Source organism: Athene noctua, chromosome 1 (assembly GCF_965140245.1).
Source record: "Athene noctua chromosome 1, bAthNoc1.hap1.1, whole genome shotgun sequence".
In the NCBI taxonomy this organism is placed as follows: Eukaryota; Metazoa; Chordata; class Aves; order Strigiformes; family Strigidae; genus Athene; species Athene noctua.
Window position 1 is genome coordinate 52,145,296 of NC_134037.1, and position 21,733 is coordinate 52,167,028.

Genomic DNA, 21,733 nt, shown 5'->3' on the forward strand with positions numbered 1-21,733 from the left:
TATGTTTTCTTAAATTATTGCAAAGAATATGATGGGAGTTAAGAAACTTGGAGGACTCAAGGGATTTGATACATTTGTGGTGATGCCCTTGTTAGGAGGGATGTGGTGAGCATTCAGAATATACCTCTAAGGATTTAGAAATTCTCACCTTCAAACTCAAATTTTGTGCATCCCTTTAATATCTTTGGTTTTGTACCTCTTAAATATTAGCTTTAACATCCTTAAATTTTACCATTGTTGCAAAAGCAGATTTATTGTCAACCAATTGAACATTATTATACCGAGAGCCCAAATTGCCTCAGGATAATACGATAGTGGGGAGCAAGGAGAAGCTCATTTGTTTATTTTGTCTTCCTACATTTCCTACTTTTCTCCCTTCTCTCCCTGAAGTAAACAAGTCTATCCTTATTTTAGGGTGACAGGAGGATCTTCTGCATCAGATTTCCCCCCTTCTCCTTCTTTTGGATTGTGTGTTTCAGCAGAACCAAGATTAGTCTTCTGCTTTTTCATCCCCACGTACCACTGACTTTCTTGACTGCTTGCTGTGCTCTAAGTTGATCCAACAGCACTGAGGGGATTTTATCAGAAATCCTATTGGAAGTTGCTCTCATCTTCAGAAGATGCATGAGAATAATATTAAAAAAAAAAGGGAAAAAAAAAATCCATTTTATGATCATGCAGAATAGCTTGAGACCAGTAGGATGTCTGAGTTTCAGTATTAAGTCTATTGATGTTTACTTTTTAAAAATAAAACATACATTAAAAAAACACAACCTGAGAATAGAAAAAATGTAATTCTCAGTGTTATACAATACTTGACTAGACTGAGGAAGTGAGTAACCTAAAATTGTCAATAGTTTCACTTCTGGTAGAAGTGTACGTAAAATATTTCCTATAAACTACTTAAATTTTTGTCTTCTTTGAGAAATTATTCTGGCATTCGATTTGCTTTCAGAGATGATTAACTTCAGCAAATGGTTTGGGTCTGCCACAGTATCTATCCATTTTTCTTTTAGCAATTAGATATCACTCAAAAGCTACTGTCTTCACAAAAAAAAAAATCAATTTTTTTTAAATCAACTAGCAGTTGATTTAGCCTTTTATGGAGCCTAATCCATTATATTTGTTTCCTTTAGCCAAAACCTTTTTCTGTAATGTATTTTCTAAAAATGGTAAGTATTGGAGTGAGAATAAAATATGCCTAAAAAGACGAACTTCAAGATGGTTAAATGTAATTAATGAACACTGTGCTATTAAAAAGAAGGTATAAAAATGCAAGCATTACTACTTCTTCTGGTTCTATAACCTTGACAAAGACAGGTAAAGCAGTATCGCAAACACTGATTTGTTTTTCTAGCTTTGTGTCATTCCTTGTGAAACTGCAAATCACATTAATACAGCCATTTTATGTAATAAATTTAATGTGATAGTCTTTTATCCGTTTAATCTGAAATTAAAAATAAAGAAATCCTCTCTTGTTTGGATTTTTTTTCAATTTCTCCTTTCTTCACTGTGTAACTTGGAACATCAGTAATTTTAATGAGTGCAAGCTCTTAAAAAGTACACACTGAAAAATGTTTGTCAATTAAATTGTCTTGCAGTGCTTTCAAAGCACTAGCAAATAGTTGCAGCCTTGTCTATTAATGGAACTGTTTCAGAACATCTGAAACCCTGTTCAGCCACAGATTGATGATACAAATTTTTGATTATCCTATTAATACAGCTCTAAATTAAATCTATAAGTGGGTCTTATATAAGAGCTATGCTTGCATATTTTCTGAATAAACAGGTACTATAGACCTGAGACATTATCCTTCTACCTTTTGGTCATATATTTCCTTTCATATTTAATGAGTGTTTTGCTACTGACTCCTCCATTTCTTTAACATGGCACTGTATTTTGAAAAGTGCTTTAGATTCAAGTTGTTTAGCAATTACCCAGCTCCAAATGAGACCACAGGGTTGCAATTTTAATTTTCCTGTGTTTTGGCTCAGGTCAGAGAACTCGGAAAGTGGAGCACTTTAAAATAACCAAATATTCTTCTGTAGTGTTTTGTGAATGTCAGTTCAGTTTCATGGATTTGATGAGAGTTTTAAGGTTTCAAGTTTTTTGGAACCTGTTTCTTTTTAAAGTTGTACTCGGAAGTGGCTATGCACGATGCTGGGGAGGGGAGGACTGTCTCAAATTGAAAGTCTTGATGTTATTTTGAATTTTTCCATTAAAATACATGTTTGAGTAGAATAGAATAAACTATCATTTGTCATAACATATGTCGTGAGTAATATTAATAGATTAAAAATTCTGAAGCAGTATTCAAGATTAACTCACTTGAAAAAATGATTAATAAAAGACATACTTTGAAAATAACCTTTCATATATACATACACACACACATGCATGTGTATATAGGTATATATTTTCACTGTGGCTCCACTGATTCTAATCATGTTTAAACCAGAGATAATTCTGCATTTCAGATTCAAAGTGGAGAGAAAGGAGACGTACAATGCACACTGGCTTTGCAATACTGATTTTCTAAATTCTAATGGTTTATATCTTAAGCAGAGCTGCTTTAATAGGTATATAGTGCATCTATCTAAATACTACAATACTGCTTAATTTTATATCCTTTCTCCTAGGACTGTTTGTTCAAAGGGCTTAATGAGGAAAAGGATTTGTTTTGATGATGATGGATTGGGAAACATTTAATCATTTTATATGTGTTCTGGTAAAAAGATGTGTGCTAGGACTGGAGATGAGAATATTTTCACAATGATCTAAAAAAAAAAACCCAAACCCTGCATGTGTGTTTGGCCTTTTTTTGTAGAATTTGCACAAATACAGCATGAAGATTGCTTACTAATTCTGAACTAACGATTTATTCAGGGTTACACTTTACTAGGTAATGCTGCTTTGGTGGTTAAGTGTAGCTATTTTTTTTACTTTGCCACAGCAATGTGCTTGCTTTTATTTTACCCCATATTCACATTTATTCTGTTTTTCTTGATTTGCAGCTCTTCGCAAAAAACAAACCCCCAAAAGGTCTTTATGTCTATGGAGATGTTGGTAAGTTTCAGTTGCATCAGTTCTAATAGAATTTTCTCTAAATGCAAGTTTATTCAAATTCTGAAGTGTCTAAAAGCTTTATATTTAGGTAGTGTTACTGTTTTAATGAATTAGATGAGTTTTTTTCCAGTTTAGTTTTCTTCTATGTTATGATGCTATTTCATACGATTACACTCTGATTCTGGAAGCTGTTGGATTGGACTACATTAGCATGTGTAGGTTTTTTTCAGCGTTATCCACTCACTGATATTTAAGAATGCAGTTTAAGATTTTGGGAGGCAATTGAGGGGGCCACAGACAGAATTTATATGTTCTAATTGCAACAATGCAGCATGAAAACATACTTGCTTCTCAAAAGGAAATTCTAAGGGTGTTTCCTGGATGTGTATGGAGCCATTTGTGCAACCTTTGAGCCTTCTCTGTATGGATCAAAATTTTGAAGCAGAAAAATAACCGTTCCAAGTTTTTGAACAGAAGATACAACTGTTCTTCACAAGCAGTCTGATTTTGTACTTACTCTGTGGAAGAGTATAGTTTCATTAGTTCAAAGCTAATGAACAGTCATTATTGTAATCAGTACATACTGTTCTTAAATTAACTACCTGTTTGGTGGCTTTTTTCTCTGTTTTGATATGAAGGCACAGGAAAGACAATGGTGATGGACATGTTCTACTCTCACTTAGAAGTAGAAAAGAAGAAGAGAGTCCATTTTCATGGCTTCATGCTAGATGTACACCAGAGTAAGTGCAGACACAGGTATTTACAAGAATTTAATGAAATGTGGTATCTATAAACCAGTCTGTCTCATTCTCATGTTCATATTAATCAGTGTAACTTTTAAGTATTTAAGCAAAAAAAGTAAAAAATAGGCAAGAAGTTAAAGGATTTTAGCATTGTTGTGTTATACCAGAGTAGATATTAATTGCATGTTATATCTCAAACATCTTTTCTCAAAGATTCTGTATAACTGATTGTATAACACTTGGTTGTCTATTTAGGATTAAATCCTTAGTTAAATGTTTTCCAGTTGCCAGTTAGCTTACATACAATCTGAAGACGACAGTTGCTAAAACTGAAACAGTAAAGGTTAAATTCAGTCTGCATTTTGAATAAGCAATAACTGAATTGGGTATAAATGCCAAGGAGAATGAGAAGTCTTCTGGTTGACAAACTTAGTAACACTATCAGTAATTTATAGGAAAAAATAATAGGAGGAAGTTCATCCTAAGTTTCAGAAAATTTTCTGACAGGGTGGATAAAGTACTTTGTTTTGATTGAGATACTAGTTTAGGTATTATAAATTTGCTTCTGATTCTAAATTCTCTGACCTTAAAATACTGTGAAATTGTTAAATAATGCTGTAATTTACAAGTATTGTGACAGCTGCATTTTTATTGGGTAGCTTTCATCGACGTAAGCAACTTCTGCCACTTTTAGTGCCTTCTTTTTTATCATTGTTGGGTTATTGTTGAGATTTTCTGTTTCCATTTCTTGTCAATTGTGCTTAATCTTAACAAAAGTAGCTTCTTACTGCAGGATCTTTGTTTTCCAAATGTTTGCTTATAGTCAGATGAAATACAATCCATAAGTCAGTGAAGTATGGATGTAACAATCTTACTTTGTGCCAGTATCATATTTGCATTTTAAAGTATAACTGTGTTGCTATCTTGTGAGTTCTTTCAACTAAATGCATTCTGAGTATACCTTCAGAGCATGCAGCACAGAGAGCTGTGCCATTGTTTTGTAAACACCATAGGGGTTTTTCGTACTTGGAGAGAGGATTAAGACAGAAAATGCCAAATTACAAAGTGAAACTGGAACTAAGGTCATGAATTGGAGCAAGATAAAACTCTAATTTAGATCAGGTTTTAAAATATAAAGTATAGGTGCATAGCATTAAAGGGTTCTCTGATATTTGTTTTACGTATTTCTAAACAAAAAAATATGAATCACAGAATCTGCGAGCTTTTAATAGTTGCCTGAATGTGGTTGAAAACTATTTTGCCCTCTTGAAATTGGACTAAATTTGAAGATTTCTTGTTTTCACTGGACTGGGTTACTTTTTGTTTGATAGCTAAGTAATTTTGTTCTCCCTGTCTTAAAAAAAGAAGTAAGAAATATTTATTGTTTTCTGTTTTATCAACTAAGGAATACATCGCCTTAAGCAGAGCTTGCCAAAGAGAAAGCAAGGATTTATGGCCAAATCATACGACCCAATTGCACCAGTAGCAGAGGAAATAAGTGAAGAGGCTGCTCTCTTATGTTTTGATGAATTTCAGGTAAGAAGTCAGAGATTACTCCTTGGCCTCGAGGGAAACATAAAATTATTTTTAAAGTATGAAAATTGTTACTGCTATTACAGTATTTAAATTACTGGACAGTAGTGAACTGTAGAAGTTGAAGATTAGAAGTCATTTCACAGTTTTGAAAATGGTAGTTTGTGGTGTTTTGTTTGGGTTTGGTTTTTTGTTGTTGTTGTCATTTTTTTGTGTGTGGTGTGGTGTGTTGTTTTGGTTTTTTTTCCCCAGGAGGTAAGATGCAAGTCAGCAATATAAGTCCCCTTATGGTGCTTTCATTTACCAGTCTGGTTACTGGTTATACAAGGGTGTATCAGAGTTGAGTGGGAGGCTCATGAGCACTTCAAGACAGGGACCATCATCCTGTACTGAGTCTGTACAGTGCCTGGATGGATAGTCACCTGGTACTTGCTTGGCATGCCTCATCTTTGCTGTAGTTCATAGAATGCAACAGAATTGACTCAGTGTGATTAAGAACATGGAAATAACATGTCAAATTCAACCTAAACTCTAGGAAAGAGTTATTTGAGCCGTTGGCATGGCAGTGCCAGATCAGATCAATGTAACTAACATTTTAAGAAACTTTTGAATTAAATGTGAAAATTAAAAATTAAAAAATGTGAAAATAAAAAATTAAACTCAAAATGATCTTTGCCCAAGATAACTTGGTTGATTCATTTGTTTTACACAGCTTGTGAGCTTTGTTTTATGAGCATGCCACAAATCTTAAGTGTGGAATGACTTCGTAAAAATTTTTAGGGGAAGGCTAGCGGTGCTGGGCAGCTCTAATCAGCTGAGATTTCTGATTCAGAGAGAAAATGCAAAGCAAAATAAGAACAGATCTATGTTAGTTCTCAAGTCACCGATAGTAAAAGAATCTTCTATTAAGTGTAAATTGTCTGCATTATGCTCTTAAATTAATACATTACAAAAATGGATAGATGAATTTGTATCTTCTAGCTACTATTATACAAGCCTGCGTACCTGAGAAAATAACCAGTTTATGACCAGCTCCCATAAAGGGGGTTTTTGTAGCTGTAAAGTAGTAGGTATTTTTGTTATAAGTTACTCTCGCATTTTGAAACAAGGGGTAGTCCTTTATTCTGTGTTTTCAGAATGTGTGGAGTCATTGCAATCTCATTTGAAGATGTTTAATTAAAGTTCTATTTGAGATATATTCTGCAGTATATCAGTATGTTAAAAGAACCTGATCTGCTGCTAGAGATTGTAAATTTATACTAATGACCAAGGATAAATTATAGATTATCAAATTATGCAGATAAATACACGAACAGGTATGAGAAAGGCACTGTTTTGTGTTTTGTCCCATATTAATTTCTATTTAATATGCTAATCAGTATAAGGCAATAGAACATTGTAAAATTCTGTCTTGAGGCACAAGATAAGAAAACAGTATTCTTTTAAAATCCTGCTTCCTGTGAAAATTTTGTAAAAGTGGTGGATTAATTATGTGTTGGGAGTTTTTCAATTATGAGCATCAAACATATTTTGGTAGAATGCTTTCCCTAAAATGTGTAAATCTCAGAACTGTTTCAAATTATTATGCAGAAGTTTATCGCCTCCATTTTAACTAAAAAATTGTGGTGATTGTGGTGTGGTTCTGTTCTTTGCCTTTAACTTTGGCAGTTTGCAGTAAAATTTATAGCAACCAAGTTTAAGAGTGGATATAAATTCTAACTATAATTCTAATGGTTTTCTTTAAAAAAAAAAATTTTAAAAAATCATACTCTTGAATACTTTCAAGATACTTAAAAGCATATATGCAGTTGGAGTTATGTTTGCATATTCCACTCTATGTGGTATTTGTTATACCACTTCAAGTAGGAGGCAGATAGATGTCTAAATAACATGCCTTTCTTTTCTCTTATGAAAGAATTCTCAATATTTTCAAGTTTTTCATTCACAGATAAGATCATTATCTGTGTCTCCTGTTTGTTTTAATGTCAGTCTTCTCCTGTCATCAAAAAAAACCCCAGTGCTGTACAAGTTTTAAAATGGCTTTAACATCTAGTGGTTTGTTTTGTGTAGATTTTTTTTTTCTATAGCTTTTCAACACCCTTTTTCGTATTTCCTGTTTGAGTATGCTTGCACAAGTTGAGTATGCGAACTTATTCAAGTGCTGTTGTTCATTTAAATTGTGCTTTTTCTAGTGAACATGAATACTAGGCTTCTGAAACTTGCAGTATAAAATTGAAATACAGAGTTGTATTTACACTATGAAGAAATGGGAAGGTTGGGGGGGATGGAGAGAAGTGTTAATTGTCATGACATTAAATGCTCAAGTGGTACACACAGACATCTTTGCTGTACCGTGTATTAGTGTAAATACCTGCTTTTCTATATAGATGCCCATTCCTTTCATATCCTAGTTTAGCTGTGTTTGCAGACTGTCATGTTTCCACATTTTGAGAGGAGACTGTAGTTTTTGTTTCCAAATTGATTGCTCCCCCTGCTGACTTGCTTGAGGTACATCAATCACTTCAGTTGTAAAAATCACCTGTGTTTTTGTCAGTGGGTCACAGTTGTGAAAGTAATACACACTTTAAAATATAATTCTTGTCTCTAAGACTCTGCATTCTTATGTGAATTTTAAAAATCTACTTGTTCTGGATGTACTAATGTTCTAAATTCACAGATTTCCGAATAGCTGGATTTCTTGACTGATTTTCTGAGTGTGGAACCATTACGCAGGCTTTGCCTACTGAAGAGGAATCCCAGCTTTCAGAAATTCTGTAGAAGGCACTGAATTTGGGATAAGAAACCTTCTGCTTAAATAGTCATAAAGTAGTGCAGTGACTGGAAGAGCAGTTTATGTGGTGACACAATTAACATTGATAATAAAGAGCCATCTCTAATTCTGGATGTTTGTAGCTTCTTTTCCCAGTGGAGATAATAGGTAGATTTCACTGTGATCTGATTCACCCGTATTTAAAGAACTGCTAGATTAAAATGAACTGGAAAGAGCTGGAGACTCAGAACATACACTGCTCTGGCTTGCAAACAAAGCTACTGTCTGTTTTGACAGGTGGAATGTCAAGTTGGGTCTGTTTTACTTTGATGAAATACTTGTGTGTGAAGGAAGTATCAGAAAACTATTGAGATTTGCTTGAAACACTTCAGGTTGCTTTCAGATACCTCTTGGAAAAAACAAGTATAAGATGAATTTATTTATCTTAAGATCATACACACAGATGAGTGATACTGTAACAGGGACAGCACAAAGTGACATTAGTGCTCATATTTTAGAGGGAACGAAATGCAGAACTTCAAAAAAATGAAAGCATTGCTGAGGTTGCACAGTCCTCTGACAGTGGGGCTAAAGCAAAATAGAAGTACTCTGAAGTGAATCTTGCAAAGCCTGGAGAACTGTCAAACAAGTGGAGAGTTGATTAATTGATGTAGAAAAATATTTCAGGACTTTTAAAAGTGATTTTGTGTGTTCTAAACTACTGTCATATTAAAAAAAATAATTACTATGTCTTAAATAGTTTCTTTCTGCAAATACTATGTGATAACCAGGACCTTAGTGATGGCACTAAGCAGCTTCTGAGTTTGTCCATTCTGAAGCAGGTGTTTTATCAGCATTTGCCTGAGCTGCAAGCTCTCAGGTTATTAAAGCATTGCTACTTCTTACTGATCTTTGTCATACAGTTTACTGTAAATATCAAAGCCTTTTTTTAAATCATTAAAGTCTTAAGCCATTCTCAAAATTTGTCCTAAATTTGAAAAAAACCCACTAGAATTAAGCCATTTCTAATTACAATTTTGATGTTTCAGAATACAGAGGTTGGCCAATAAAAAAAGACTAGTTATTGTTTAGTGATCAAATAACTATACACAGGTAATTAGAAGCTCTAATTTTGGTGTGTGACTGTAACCTATGTTAGTGAGTGTTGATAATGAAAACTGAATCCCTACTTCTTGGTAAGCTAAATGATCATACAATGTTGGTCTTTATGTACCATTGGTACCACTTGGACTTAAAGCAAACTACAACTTAGGGAGTTTTTATTAACCTGCGTGCTATTAAAAGCCTCTAATAAAAATTAGACTCTTATTTTTGTGCTAATACTAATTGCTGATAATACATGCTTATGTTTGTCATTCATTACGTGGAACTGTACCAATCAGTGGCTGACAGAGTCTCAGGCACTTACACATGTAAATTAACTATTAGTCTAGTGTTTTTTCTGTTCCCCCCCCCCCCTTTTTTTTTTTTAACGTGAGTCATAATGGAAAGCAGCACTAGGTCATAAAAATCTTTTCTCTTAAATGCTAATGAAATTTCTCCATTCTTTCCATTAGCAGGCTCTCCTTATTGGTAATTTGTAGCCTTTGCTTTTGTTCCCTGTTGCAATGAATGCTGGATACAGTAAAAAACATGAGAAATGACAGTGCTTTAGTTCCTGTCTTCTACCTGCTTTACCTTGTAGGAATTTTCTGTCTTTACCAAGCTGTTTTAGATAAACAGAGCTCATACTGGCACCCAGTTCTCAAAATGGCTCTACTTTTTGACAAAACTTTTGAGAGTTGTGGGGTTTTGTTTGTAATGGAGCTGAAAACATCAGATTTCCTTATCAAATTAATAAGTTCTCATAAATAAGAGAATGTTATTGTTTTATGTAAGCATTAATATTCTTTCCCTGTCTGTTTTCTAAAGGTAGCACGCCTTGTAGTATTTTTAAACAAGAATTTGTATCAAATGATTCATATAATACATTTTTAAAACTTCGTTATTAGGTTTGCTTTGTGATACAACAAATTCAGTTATCCCTAAAATGCTCATATATGCTGATTCCTTTTGTGTCTTGTTTTTTATGAACAGAGAAAGTTCCTAAACTTTAGTACTCAGAAGAAATAAATTAGCAATAGATGGGTGCATAAGCAGATGCATTAGACATATAGTACAGTAGTGAATTACTACGTGCTTTTTGGAATATTGGATCTTAGTGATCAGAGATGTGCAAATCTGAGGGGTGTGTTACTGATTGTGTAGAAGTTTGTTTTTAAAAAAGGAAACCAATTTCCATATTAATGCATTCCATAGAAGGAAACTGGTGTTTACATATTAACATTATTGTTTCCAAGCTAGCTGTCAGAAATGTAACCTAAGTCTTTTACTGTCTCTAGTGTAGAATTGAATTTTTTTGCTGCCCAGAAAGGTAATTTAAAAATGGAGCAATGATGGGAGGGAGGGGTGGAGTGGTGGTGTAGTAGGGGGAAAAAAGTCATACTGGTTAAAGTCTTTCTGTAGATGTATTACTATCACAACGTACACAACTAAACTGTCAAAGCATAGCAGTCTGTTAGTGTGTTGAGTAATGAGTATGACTCTCAGCATGCCACCACTTTTTTATTTCCCCAGAATTGGAGTCTGTTTTGGTAACTCAAAATGCAACAAGTGACTATATAGTAATCAGATGGAATGCAGGAGAAACAAGTGTAATGATAATAAAGTTGGTTTACTTATTAGGATTGCTTATCTCAGCTCATGAACTCCTGTGAAATATAAAATGCTATTGTAACAATGGGGGCTTTTTGTTTGAAAAAAAATTCATTTTTTTCATTAGTACGGAGTGGTTTCTGGTTTGTGTTCCTCTTATTTCTTGGTAGTGTAAAGCAAGTTAGTTAAGCTAAGCTTAGATATTTAAACTTTATAGCTTATGTTTTAGTCTTTTTTCTTTTTTTTTTTTTTTTTTTATTCCCTCCCCAGTATCACTTGTCCCACCCATTTTTATTTTTTGTTAGTATTTTGTGCCTGAAGGTTAGAAGAGGCTGACTGTGCTGGAAGTGACTGCCGTGCCTTTTGATTATTCATGGACAGTAATAGAAGGCACTTAAAAAGAACAATGAAATTGCTTATTTTTGTGATGGGCCATCTGTTGAATTGTTTTTTGCAACAATCACACAATAGTATCTATGTCATATCATTCTATTTTCAACAGCAGCTGATTATGTATAGTTGGCTACTTGTCTTTATTTCTGAAGTCCCATGACCATTTAAATTCACCTCTGCAAACCTTTGCCTAAAAGGTAATAGAAATGTAAAACAGCTGGTGTGTATTTTCTTTCTAGGTTTTTTTTTTTTTTCCTTGTTGTTTCTATTTAATTAGGCCTCTTAAATGTTTAGGTCTGTTTTCTGTGTCTCCCACCTGTAGTTTTATAATAGAAGTTAACATGGAATCATTTAGCAATTGGTAAAGAAATGGTGGAGTTCGGCAATAAAGAATGGGCAAGTTTTGAAAGACTGTGGTACATTCACTGCTTATTAATTATCCCTTTTATTTTTTTCCTCACCAAGCAATAATTAGAATCTTTCTCCATGGCTTTCACTAACAAGCATTTTTCCTAGCTATAAAGCCACTTGCAGATCTATTGCAGCAGAAGCTGAAAGCAAGATAAAACAAATGTGTTGTCTTCTACAGGTCACTGACATTGCTGATGCCATGATTCTGAAGCAGCTTTTTGAAAATCTGTTCCAAAATGGGGTTGTCGTTGTGGCAACATCTAACAGGCCACCAGAAGGTAAAAACAAACATGCTATTAGTATTATCCAAATACAACAAATCTCAGTATCCTACAAAACAACCATATTAAAATCATATGGTATTTAATACTAATAAACTCTCTAGTCTTCAAGAATCTTAGATACTCCAGTTTGTCCTCTGGTTTTTTGTGTTCTTAAGGAAGAAAGGTTTTTCACTATGTCTTACTCCTTTCTTCTCTCAAACTCAAGGTGTTCCTCCCTGCAACTCCCCACAGATCCTTCTGTGTTTTCTGATCTTCTACTCTATCCAAACCAGTAGGAGGGTATTTGGGCACAGGAGATTTGAGGAGGGGTGAAATACTGCCTCTGTTTTGGATGTATTCCAGGATAGGAAAAGATAATATTCTGCAGAAGAGAGGGGAAATAAGAGACAGTCCTTCCTGGTTTCTAACTTGGAAACTTGCAGACTTGATCCACCAGCTCAAAGGAGAACCCCGTATTAAGATGCCATTCTCACAGCCTGGTTTGAAATCACTCACTGGAAATTACTTAGGTGGAGTATTTTTTCCATTTCTAATGATATTTTTAGATAGAGAGTGACTAGCTAGGTATATCCTTCTACAAAGTCCCCAAATCTGTATGGGTTTTACCCAAACAGTAATTTTTTTGTAGAGGAGAAAAATGTTTGTTGTAGTGTAGCATTAGTAGTTAGCATAATGCATAATTTCTATGCAACTTTTAATGACACTTTAGATTGATCAAATGTTTTCAAAAAATACTGAAGAGTTACTGTATGAACTGTAACTACCAGTTAATTTTTCTACCCAAATTAATTGAGTACAACAGATTCGCTAAAGTTTTACAATGCACTTTATCTCTAAAAAAAAAAAAAAAAAAGAAGAAAACACTCAGATGTTTTCACTAGAGGAGGAAATAGTTTCCTGTTGGTTTATTTTCCTTGTTTGAGCAAACAGGATGAAATCATAACTGTTGTAGTTGGATTAACTATAGGTAAACTGAATGTTGGTGCCTTACTTGATTGGGAACCATCCTTGTGTTTTTTGAAGCACTAATCTTTAAGGTTCAGGACAGATTTTTATCAAAACTTGGGGATTGTATCCCATATCTTAAACTGAGATGTCATTTGTGACCTTATTGTTGTATGGGGTTTTTTAATGCATATTAAGTCACTGTGTCAGCCTGAAAGACATCCACTTGTACTAGCTACCCAATAGAGAATGTCAGGAACAGTGTCTCTAGAACTGAGCTATGTTTCAGTCCAGACATTGGTCCATGCCTGTCTCTTCTTCCCTTCTCACTACTCCTGTGCGCTCACAGAGTGTCTGAAATCCTCCCACAGGAAAGAGAGTTGGGTTAGCGTAGCATGCTGCATCAAGGTTTAAGACTGAATAGAGAGATTTGTTTCCTGTGAATACAAAGGGAAAAGCAGCTTTTTCGTTAGAGAACAGATGTACCCTGCTGCTGACCATTAGTGATACGCTTCACCAAGTTAAACTTCAGCCCTAGGGCAACATGAAGGGGAATAGGTGCACTGTTTGAGGAATCCTGGCTTCATTTCTCCACCAAAATTAGTTTGTTTTTCTCATCCTCACAAAACAGAGACATAATGCAAAACTCACAGCCTTATTAACCAGAAGAATTAACAGAAGTAGCTGTCTTACAGTACTGTTAGATGTTTGCTAATTTTTGCAAGTAAATATGCAATTGGTTGTTGTTTCAACAAGCGTATAGTTGTGATTTGCAGAGTTAGGAATTGGAATGATACATGGCTTCATACAACTTTGTTAGTAATTAGAGTGCAGAAGCATCTTCACTGATAATTTTCCTAAATGTTTCTGTGTACATATCCAATTTTGTGGAAACCATTTTGTAGGTGTCCTCTTGGTTTCTCATACATATTGTATCTTCAGTCCACCATGAGATGTTGGCAGAGCATAAAAACTTTAGCCTAGTTGTAGCTTTCAGGCATTATGGGGAATATAGGTGCTATTAATAACCTGGCATGGTCTTAGTGGGGACTTTTGATGACATTTCCGCCAGGTCTCTGTATTTTTTTGTTTATTCTGCCTGTCAGTCATAGGTGCTGTACTGCCTTTTTATAAGGCTTCCTAATATTAATGAAAAAGAGCAGCCCATCATGTAGTTTAAGTGATAACATTTTAAAAGAACAAGTCATTCTGTTCTTAACATATTGGGCAGTTGGATAGTTTCCAGAGAAGAGAACTCTTGATTTACAAAATATAGAGATAAATAACACATGAGATGCTTCTTTGCAGTTCATTTTTATGATTTGTCTTTTCTTTGAGTGTAGATTTGCATTTTGTGGCATAACATTGTATTTTTTTAAAAATTCAATAATTCAATTCTATTTTTAGCAACTTTGCATAAGGTTACTTTTTTTTTTTTCCCCCCCTCAGGGATGACCCTTTTTTCTGCTTTGGAAAAGGGAATTTACCTGGTAGAATTGTTAGAAAATAAAGTGTACTACAGTACACTGATGAAGAACGATAGTAACTTTGTAAACTCAAAATAGTGTAGTTTACTCTGGGATTTTCCCTTCTTTCAAATACTTGGGACTTAACAGTTGCATAGTTTTGGCCTTACAATCATACCAATGTATACCCAGCATTACAAATCCTGTTTTTATATCCTCACTTTAAAACAGATGTTGGTCTTACTTCTGCTAAAATCAGTTATATGTCATTAGAGGTTTAATTCATCTTCCACTTCCTGCCTTTTTCAGACTTTATCATGATGTTCCCTTCTTTGATAAGAACGTATTGAATTTTCATACAGCAAAAGAAGATAAATCAATTTCAGCTCTCCTTTTCTACCTTTTGTTCCTCCTCTCCGTAGCAACACTGAGTTTTATTTGCCAGACTTTTAAAAAGACAAGCTGACATTATTATTAAGACTAAGTAGCAAAATGGTACTGATTTCCTTTCTTTCAGATCTCTATAAAAATGGTCTTCAGAGAGCTAATTTTGTACCATTCATTGCTGTGCTGAAGGTAAGGAGAGTCACTTGTTAAATGCTTTTCAATTTCACCTGCTGTATTAATAAATTAGAGATTTGTACAGGATTGCTTTGATAGTAGTTTCCAGATAAGATGTATATGCTTTAACTGGGCCAAAAATAATTGAAGGTAGGGCAAAAATAATTGAAGGCAAGGCAAAAAGGAACTCTTCCTCTCTAGAATTAACATGTTTTGAAAGTTGGAATTTTTAGTATGACAAAAAGTTATCTTTTTGACTAAGGTAGCAGAATTTGTGTCTTTGGATAGGACTTTCTTACTGGCGTATATATGCCATGTAATACAGTTTTCCTCTAACAGTTATACTGTGTTGTACTTGTGGACATCTTACATTTATTATGCTACAAAATCTTGGTGCTGCTTTGGTGTAAGAAAAGTAGTGTGTGGTATGTACCCCTCAGTAACTTTGTTTGTGTGTAAGTGGTTTCCTCAATGGGTATTTGTGAGGCTTTACATCATATTCAACACACAGCAGTTCTGAAGTGAGCTTCCTGGAGCCTGCATGTTGTGTTGTGGCAGGCTATAAACTTTGTTTCATTTAGATTAAAAAATGGAGCATCCTTTTGCAATGTGTGTAGTCCAGTCAGTGCTTATTTTACTATGAAAAAGAACATAAGCTGAACTCACACTTTTAAGTTCTGGGCAAGTTGCAGGTATTTTTAATTCACAAGCTGATTGTATTGTTAGTTATTGAGGGCTAGCATTCAGCTCCTGTGTCCTGTTCCACCAGGACTGACATGAAATGTAAAATGAAAATAACAGCACTTCACAAAAGTATTGCCAGCCTAAATACATAAACAATGTGAACTGTATCAATATCTAAGATAAAATAAAGGTAAGGTAGAGTTTAGGGTAGATTTGGCTGAGTGAGAAGAAATTTAGAATTGCTGAATAGATGCATTGTTTGGATGTTTCTGTTAAGATGGCCAGCAGTAAAGCAGTTGATATTGCCTTGGGTTTTTAGCGGGGCATTTTGGAATCGTAACATTGCTTACTTGCCCGAGCACCTTTGAAAATCCCATCTAAAGTTGACATTTGAGCAACTATCAGGTTTTCAAGTTAATATGTGATTGACATGAATGCAGCACTCCCATGTATCTCGGAATGCCTGTGTATAAAGTTAGGGAGACTAGTGAAAGTGGTTCATACCTGGGTGGCTTTAGTAAAGTAAGAAACATGAAAACAAATGAACAACCACTTCCACTTCAGTTTCTTGAAGTTTATTCTGTAGCTGGTTGTATTGGATGCAGGAGAGGTCCTGATCATAGAGCATTTTCAATAGTAGTAGTTTCATACGCATTTGCTTTTTGAAATGCAGCAACCATGGCAAATCTTTCTTTTCTATATATCTTTTCTTGTTGACTCTTAGTTTTCTTCCTTGATAAATGTAAGGCTGTTTCACTGATGATCAGATTTCAGAGTATCTTATCGTGTACGCTTATTTGTAGTTTCCTTTTTTCTCTTTTTGACTAGGTGAAGACAAAAAGTGAAATGTAGTTTATGCATACAGAACACCTCATCAGGACTGGGAAAATAATCTAAGTTTTTGGAAGGGAACTTGTGGATAGAATGCTGAGAGAAGCCCTGAAAGTGAATTGGTTTAGAGCTGCAAGAGAGGATAGAGTAGTGCAAAAAGAAACAAGTAGTGCAACCCAGACTGGAGGTAGACGAACATTACCATAATAATGAATGAAGGGAAGAAAAAGAGTTCACTCAACACTCTATTCACAAGGGCCTTTCTAAAATTCTGGATTACGTGTTGTCTTTTTTTACCCTTACAGCTTTGTATTTTAGCACTGCTCTAAATATATCTGCCTTTAATGTCACTTTAATGAATGTGGCCAATATAACATGATTCTTTCCCCAAAACATAATGCCTGGAAGATGGATCAGAGGAAGCTTATCAACAAATGCTTCTCTGACCTTAGTTGGAAAATGGAAGGATAATGGCAAGGTATTAAAAATAGTAATTAAAACAATCTACATTTTGAATTCAACGTCAAAAGTAGGCATTAAAAAACCCACACTGGAATGCACTTTAAGATTTTAACAGGTGACCTTTACATTACAAAGGAGTGGATAGAACTAAATTGATACTCTGGCAGTGGTGGTTTGAGAAATGCAGATTTAGGCCTCCCCAATATGTGTATAATCTGTATCATGGCATTGGTGTTAATGGATGGAGTAGCTGCTTCTTCAGCTGTTTATAATTCCATGTGTGACTTTAGGAAATGTAAAGCTATATTCCAGGGTTTTGCATGGAAGTATAAAAGAAAAATATCACATTGGATGCTTGCAAATGTTTGGCTTACTGTCTTCTCTACCTTTACCTCACTCCAAGCCATGTGTGCCTGTGGTGGTAGTGTCAGTCTTGTCTAACCTGTTCCCTGGCAATGGCTTTGACAGCTCAGACTAACTCCTGTCTTAGTTTTCTCTGGGCTCAGAGCCTCCTGCGGGGCTTTTGTTTGGGATTTAGTGGAGGTGAATGGGTGGGTTGGTTTTGTTTGTTTGTTTCAGAAATTAACTTATATGATAATAAGCCTTTAAAATAAGGTTTTAGCACTAAAAGCAGTTCAAGTTCAAACGGGAGCTTCAAATTCCTTTAAATATTCTTGGGAAGATGGGATGAATGAAAGTATTGACAGTACATTTCTGTGAAGAGATGCTTCACTTGAAATAGATGTCAGGCTATTTCCATTCCTCATAAATGGAATGCATAGTTCCTAGGTACCCTGGTAACTATTACACAGAAATCTCTCCATGTCTTCAAATGATCAAAAGAAATGGTTTCTTTCCTAGATCTAGAGTTACCCATGGTCATTCTTGATTTTGTTGTTTGTTTTCTTCAGACTGTGTAATTCCAGAATGTATTTGGGGTCCTGTTTCTTAGGAAGATTACTACCAATTTCCATGGAATAAGCAAAAAGTTGAAACAACACTCTCGGAAGGATGCAGTTACCTTGCAGAGTTTGCCCTTATTGCCTTTCTAGGTGGTAGATCACTGGGGACAAGCGATAGCTGAATGCCTGCAGTGGAGGTGAAACTGAGAGGTTCTGCTTTTTAGGGCCACATGAAAGCTCCAGGTCTGTGTAGCTGGGCAGGCCAGTGAGACTGTTGGCAGCTCTTCCTGCCCTGTGTGTGTCCCCTGTCCAATTCTGAACCTATCCCAGTGCTGTGATCTTTCGAAATCTTAAGTAGTTTGAGATCTAATTTTTCAGCAATTCTTTAATCCTGTAACTTAAAGGGGTAGTTTTCATAAACAGGGAGAAATTCTCAGTTGATCAGTTTATTGTTGTGTCTAAAATTCTTTGGGACACAGTATTCTTTATGGAAGGGCTTAGTTTCTGCAACAGATAAGAGTGCTTCTTCAGTCCATGAAATTTTACAAAGATAGAGCTTTACAGAGATAAAAGATTTTCCTTTCTAATACTTCTTAATTCTATAATTGCAATTAGATTCAGTCCCTTCTGATTGAGCTTTTAATCTTGCAGCATCTCTTACTGAACATTTTAAAGTGCATGGAACTCCTAAGTGATTTGGGTTTTTTGTGTGGGGTTTTTTTTTTTTTTGGCCGTGGCAGTTCTTGAAAAGAAAAACATTCATTGCTCACAGTTACTTTGTTCAAATGCTTAGACCAAAATTGTTAATCTAAACCTGTAAGAAACAGAAAAATGTTCTAAACATTTTAAAACTGGTTTACAAATAAAGATACATATCTTTAACAACTTGATGTAAGATCCGAAGTGAAGCTCTTAAAAAAAAAAAAAACAAACCAGAAAGCATGCTTTAATTTACTGGTTCGGCAGTAATTTTGGCAACATTTAATTTTTGCAGACATTTAATGAAAACATTTACATGAACCCTTAACTGTTCTGGAATCCTAATTCACTGAGTAGTTCAATGCTTCATTCTCTGGACAATCAGGAAAGAAAGTTCCTCAAATAATTTGTTGTGTAGAGTCTATAACTTAAACGAGCAGTTCTTGAACTTCGAAAGGTTTCCCGAAACCATAGCATGAAGTTTTAAAATGTCAAGCTGAGTCAAAATAACCAAATATGTAACTTCTGCATTTTGTCAGGTTTTCTTCATGCATTAGACCTGCACTGCAGTAAATTCTAACTGAAAGTCAGGAAGTTTTAGGGCCTTTTGTAGTATACCTGAGTATACCTTGAAAAGGTACAATTTTAAAACAAAATGTTTGGCTTTGCTTGCATTTTGCTTTAACTAAAGAGAAGGAATCAACCAGAAACCTCTTGTAGGACATGAAATAACTGTAAGCTTCATACAGTGAACTTCTTTTCTCCTTCTGCTTTTAGGGACCGAATCATTATTTATTTTAAAACTATTTGATTAAAATGATTCTTAACAGTAAACATTGTACACTCCTCTCAAATAGAAAGCAAGCTATTTTTATACATTGTATTGTTCACTGTCTTTCTTGAAATTGGTTATTTATTTACATTGATTATTTATTAACATTGTTGTGTACTCTGGTTTTAATTAAAATATACCCTTTCCTATAAAGCAAGAAATGGAGGAATTTAAAAGTATTCTTACTTTTCAATAACTTAGTTTGAATATGCAAAAAATGCTTGTTTAAAACATTTAGAGCTGTGCCGAAGGAAATTGTGGGAGTTAGTTTTGCACAAAGGCATTTATTTGGTAGATATAAAATGTCTTTGATGGTGCACTCAGCTTTTGTCCAACCACCTGTGTGAGAAATGCAGGGATTTGTCGATTGGCGGATCTGCCTCTCCCCCACCCCCCCAAAAGTCATCTCCTTGATGAAATTGATTTGTCAGTTTGTTCCAGTCTAATGGTGTGATAGCCCAGCAGCTTTCAGTATGTTGAATAGTTAAAACCTGCTTTTGAGGTCAGTGTCAGCCACTCTGACCCCTGTGAACTGTCACCTGAGTCAGAATTGCAGGGATTAGGCCTTTGATATTGTGATGGCTTTGCCTATCAATTGACTTTTTCATTACTGAAGATGTTGGGCCTTTTGTTTCCCTTCTTAGCATGTAACCAAGCAAACTCCTAAGTAGAAGGAGCATTTGTTCTTGTTCTCTCTCTCTGCAAGTAATAGAAGTAATCATCTTTTGTGAAGTACCTAATTAAACATAGAAAAAATAAAAAATAGAAAATATAGCATGATTGCAAGTATTTTTGTGCTGAACATCAGTATAATTTCTGGCTAATTTTAGTTTGACAAATTTGTAAGACTGTCAACTAACAAAATGTTGTCTATGGAAAGCAAGGTGTAAGATTAGAAGTTACCAGCCCTTTCTGCATTCAGCCTTCTAAGCCTCTGTGTGTGTTAAATTTAAACACAAGGATTATTTGAATTCTGTAGTTCAGAGCACTTAACTGTTACAATATTTTATAATGTTATCTATTGCTTCAGTATGTTCTCTAGATATTAAGCTGCTCAGTTTGTTTACCTTCTACATCTGTCTTACACACTTGGTCCTAGTCAGCTTATTTAGATGCAGATCAAAACTTTATCTAAGGATAAAATAGTTGCTACTGTAGCTCACTGTTGGGCTCTTTGCCTGCACTTCCTTTACTTGTTAGGATTTCCTGAGTTCTTGCTTGGTTTGTTTACTCCTTGATTAAAATGAGTAATTCAAAGCATATCATAGATATGGAATAGTTGATTCCTGCTGTATCAGCGTAAATTAGTCTAATTACACGTGGCAGTTTTATTTGCTTGTGATGTAATGTGAAATGAGGTCCTGCCTCCCCCCAAAAAGCCTGAGCCAATTAATAAAGCTTTTAAGCTCTTTGTCACAGGCCACCGTGGAGGTCTGCAGAGAAGAACTTTAATCCAATAAACATTTCATTTAGATCATGAAAAGAAAGCATGAGGAGAAGCTCCTACAAGAGAGGGTGTTACCAGCAATTCTAGCCATGAAGAGATGTGAGGAATTTGCCAAATTAACCAAGAGGCCTTCATATTTAACACATAAATGTGTCAAAACTAATAATAGAATAATTTAATTTGAGTTGAACCTTATATTGTTAAAATTCTAAGAAGCCACAACTGTTTTCTTCAAAGACTTTACTGTTGAGTTGGATGGACAGGGCAAGGGGAGGTTGTGAGAAACCCAGATAGCAAATAACACTGACCGAAGCTAGTGGAAAGGAAAAAAAAAAAAGGAATAGATAATTAGGTGTAATTAGCGTGTATGAATTGTTGTCTCCCTGCCCTTGGCTTGAATAAATTTCAGAGAAAAAAACCCCTAGTGGTGAAAACGCTTTGATGTAAGAAGAGTCATTGTGGTTTGGCAGCATAAAGGCAGTGTTTTATGCTTCTTACATAATGGTTGTGATGCAGAAAGAGTGAATGGACCTTGCACCCCCCAGCCTGCTTTACAGCAAGGACTTTTGGATTCCCTTGAAACAAAATGCATCAGAAGTTTTCAGTTGTTGGTAATGAGGTAGTGGACCTCATCAGAGCTAAGTGTAAGCCATCTTTAGCCTTTGTTTAGATCTTAATCGCATTTTTTTTTTTATTCTGGGAAATCCAGTTTTGTAAATCAATACTTTTTTTTTTTTTCCCTCCCCTGCCTGCCAACATTTTTGGCAGGAGCAAAGGCTAATACTGGGGAAAGAAATACAAATCAAATGTTAAAAAGAAAAACAACAGCAAAAAGAAATCTAGACAAATAACTTCATCCAGGGTGTAATTCCAGTGAAGTGCATGTATTAGGGGTGAATTTGACCCTTAGCTTATGAAACATCATGTCATAAATTTGGAGTGAACTCTTGGCATTTGTTTTTCATGGAACACCACAGCTTGTTCGTTA

General features: G+C 34.9%; 1 protein-coding gene across 1 annotated transcript in view; it reads left to right on the forward strand.

Annotated features, from left to right (window-relative positions):
* AFG1L (AFG1 like ATPase) overlaps positions 1–21,733 on the forward strand; it is a 71,184-nt gene that overhangs the window by 14,189 nt on the left and 35,262 nt on the right. The window contains exons 3-7 of the mRNA XM_074896131.1: positions 3,016–3,067; positions 3,706–3,807; positions 5,216–5,346; positions 11,811–11,910; positions 14,845–14,903. Of these exons, the coding sequence (XP_074752232.1) occupies positions 3,016–3,067; positions 3,706–3,807; positions 5,216–5,346; positions 11,811–11,910; positions 14,845–14,903 (444 nt within the window). The remainder of the gene's footprint in view (positions 1–3,015; positions 3,068–3,705; positions 3,808–5,215; positions 5,347–11,810; positions 11,911–14,844; positions 14,904–21,733) is intronic.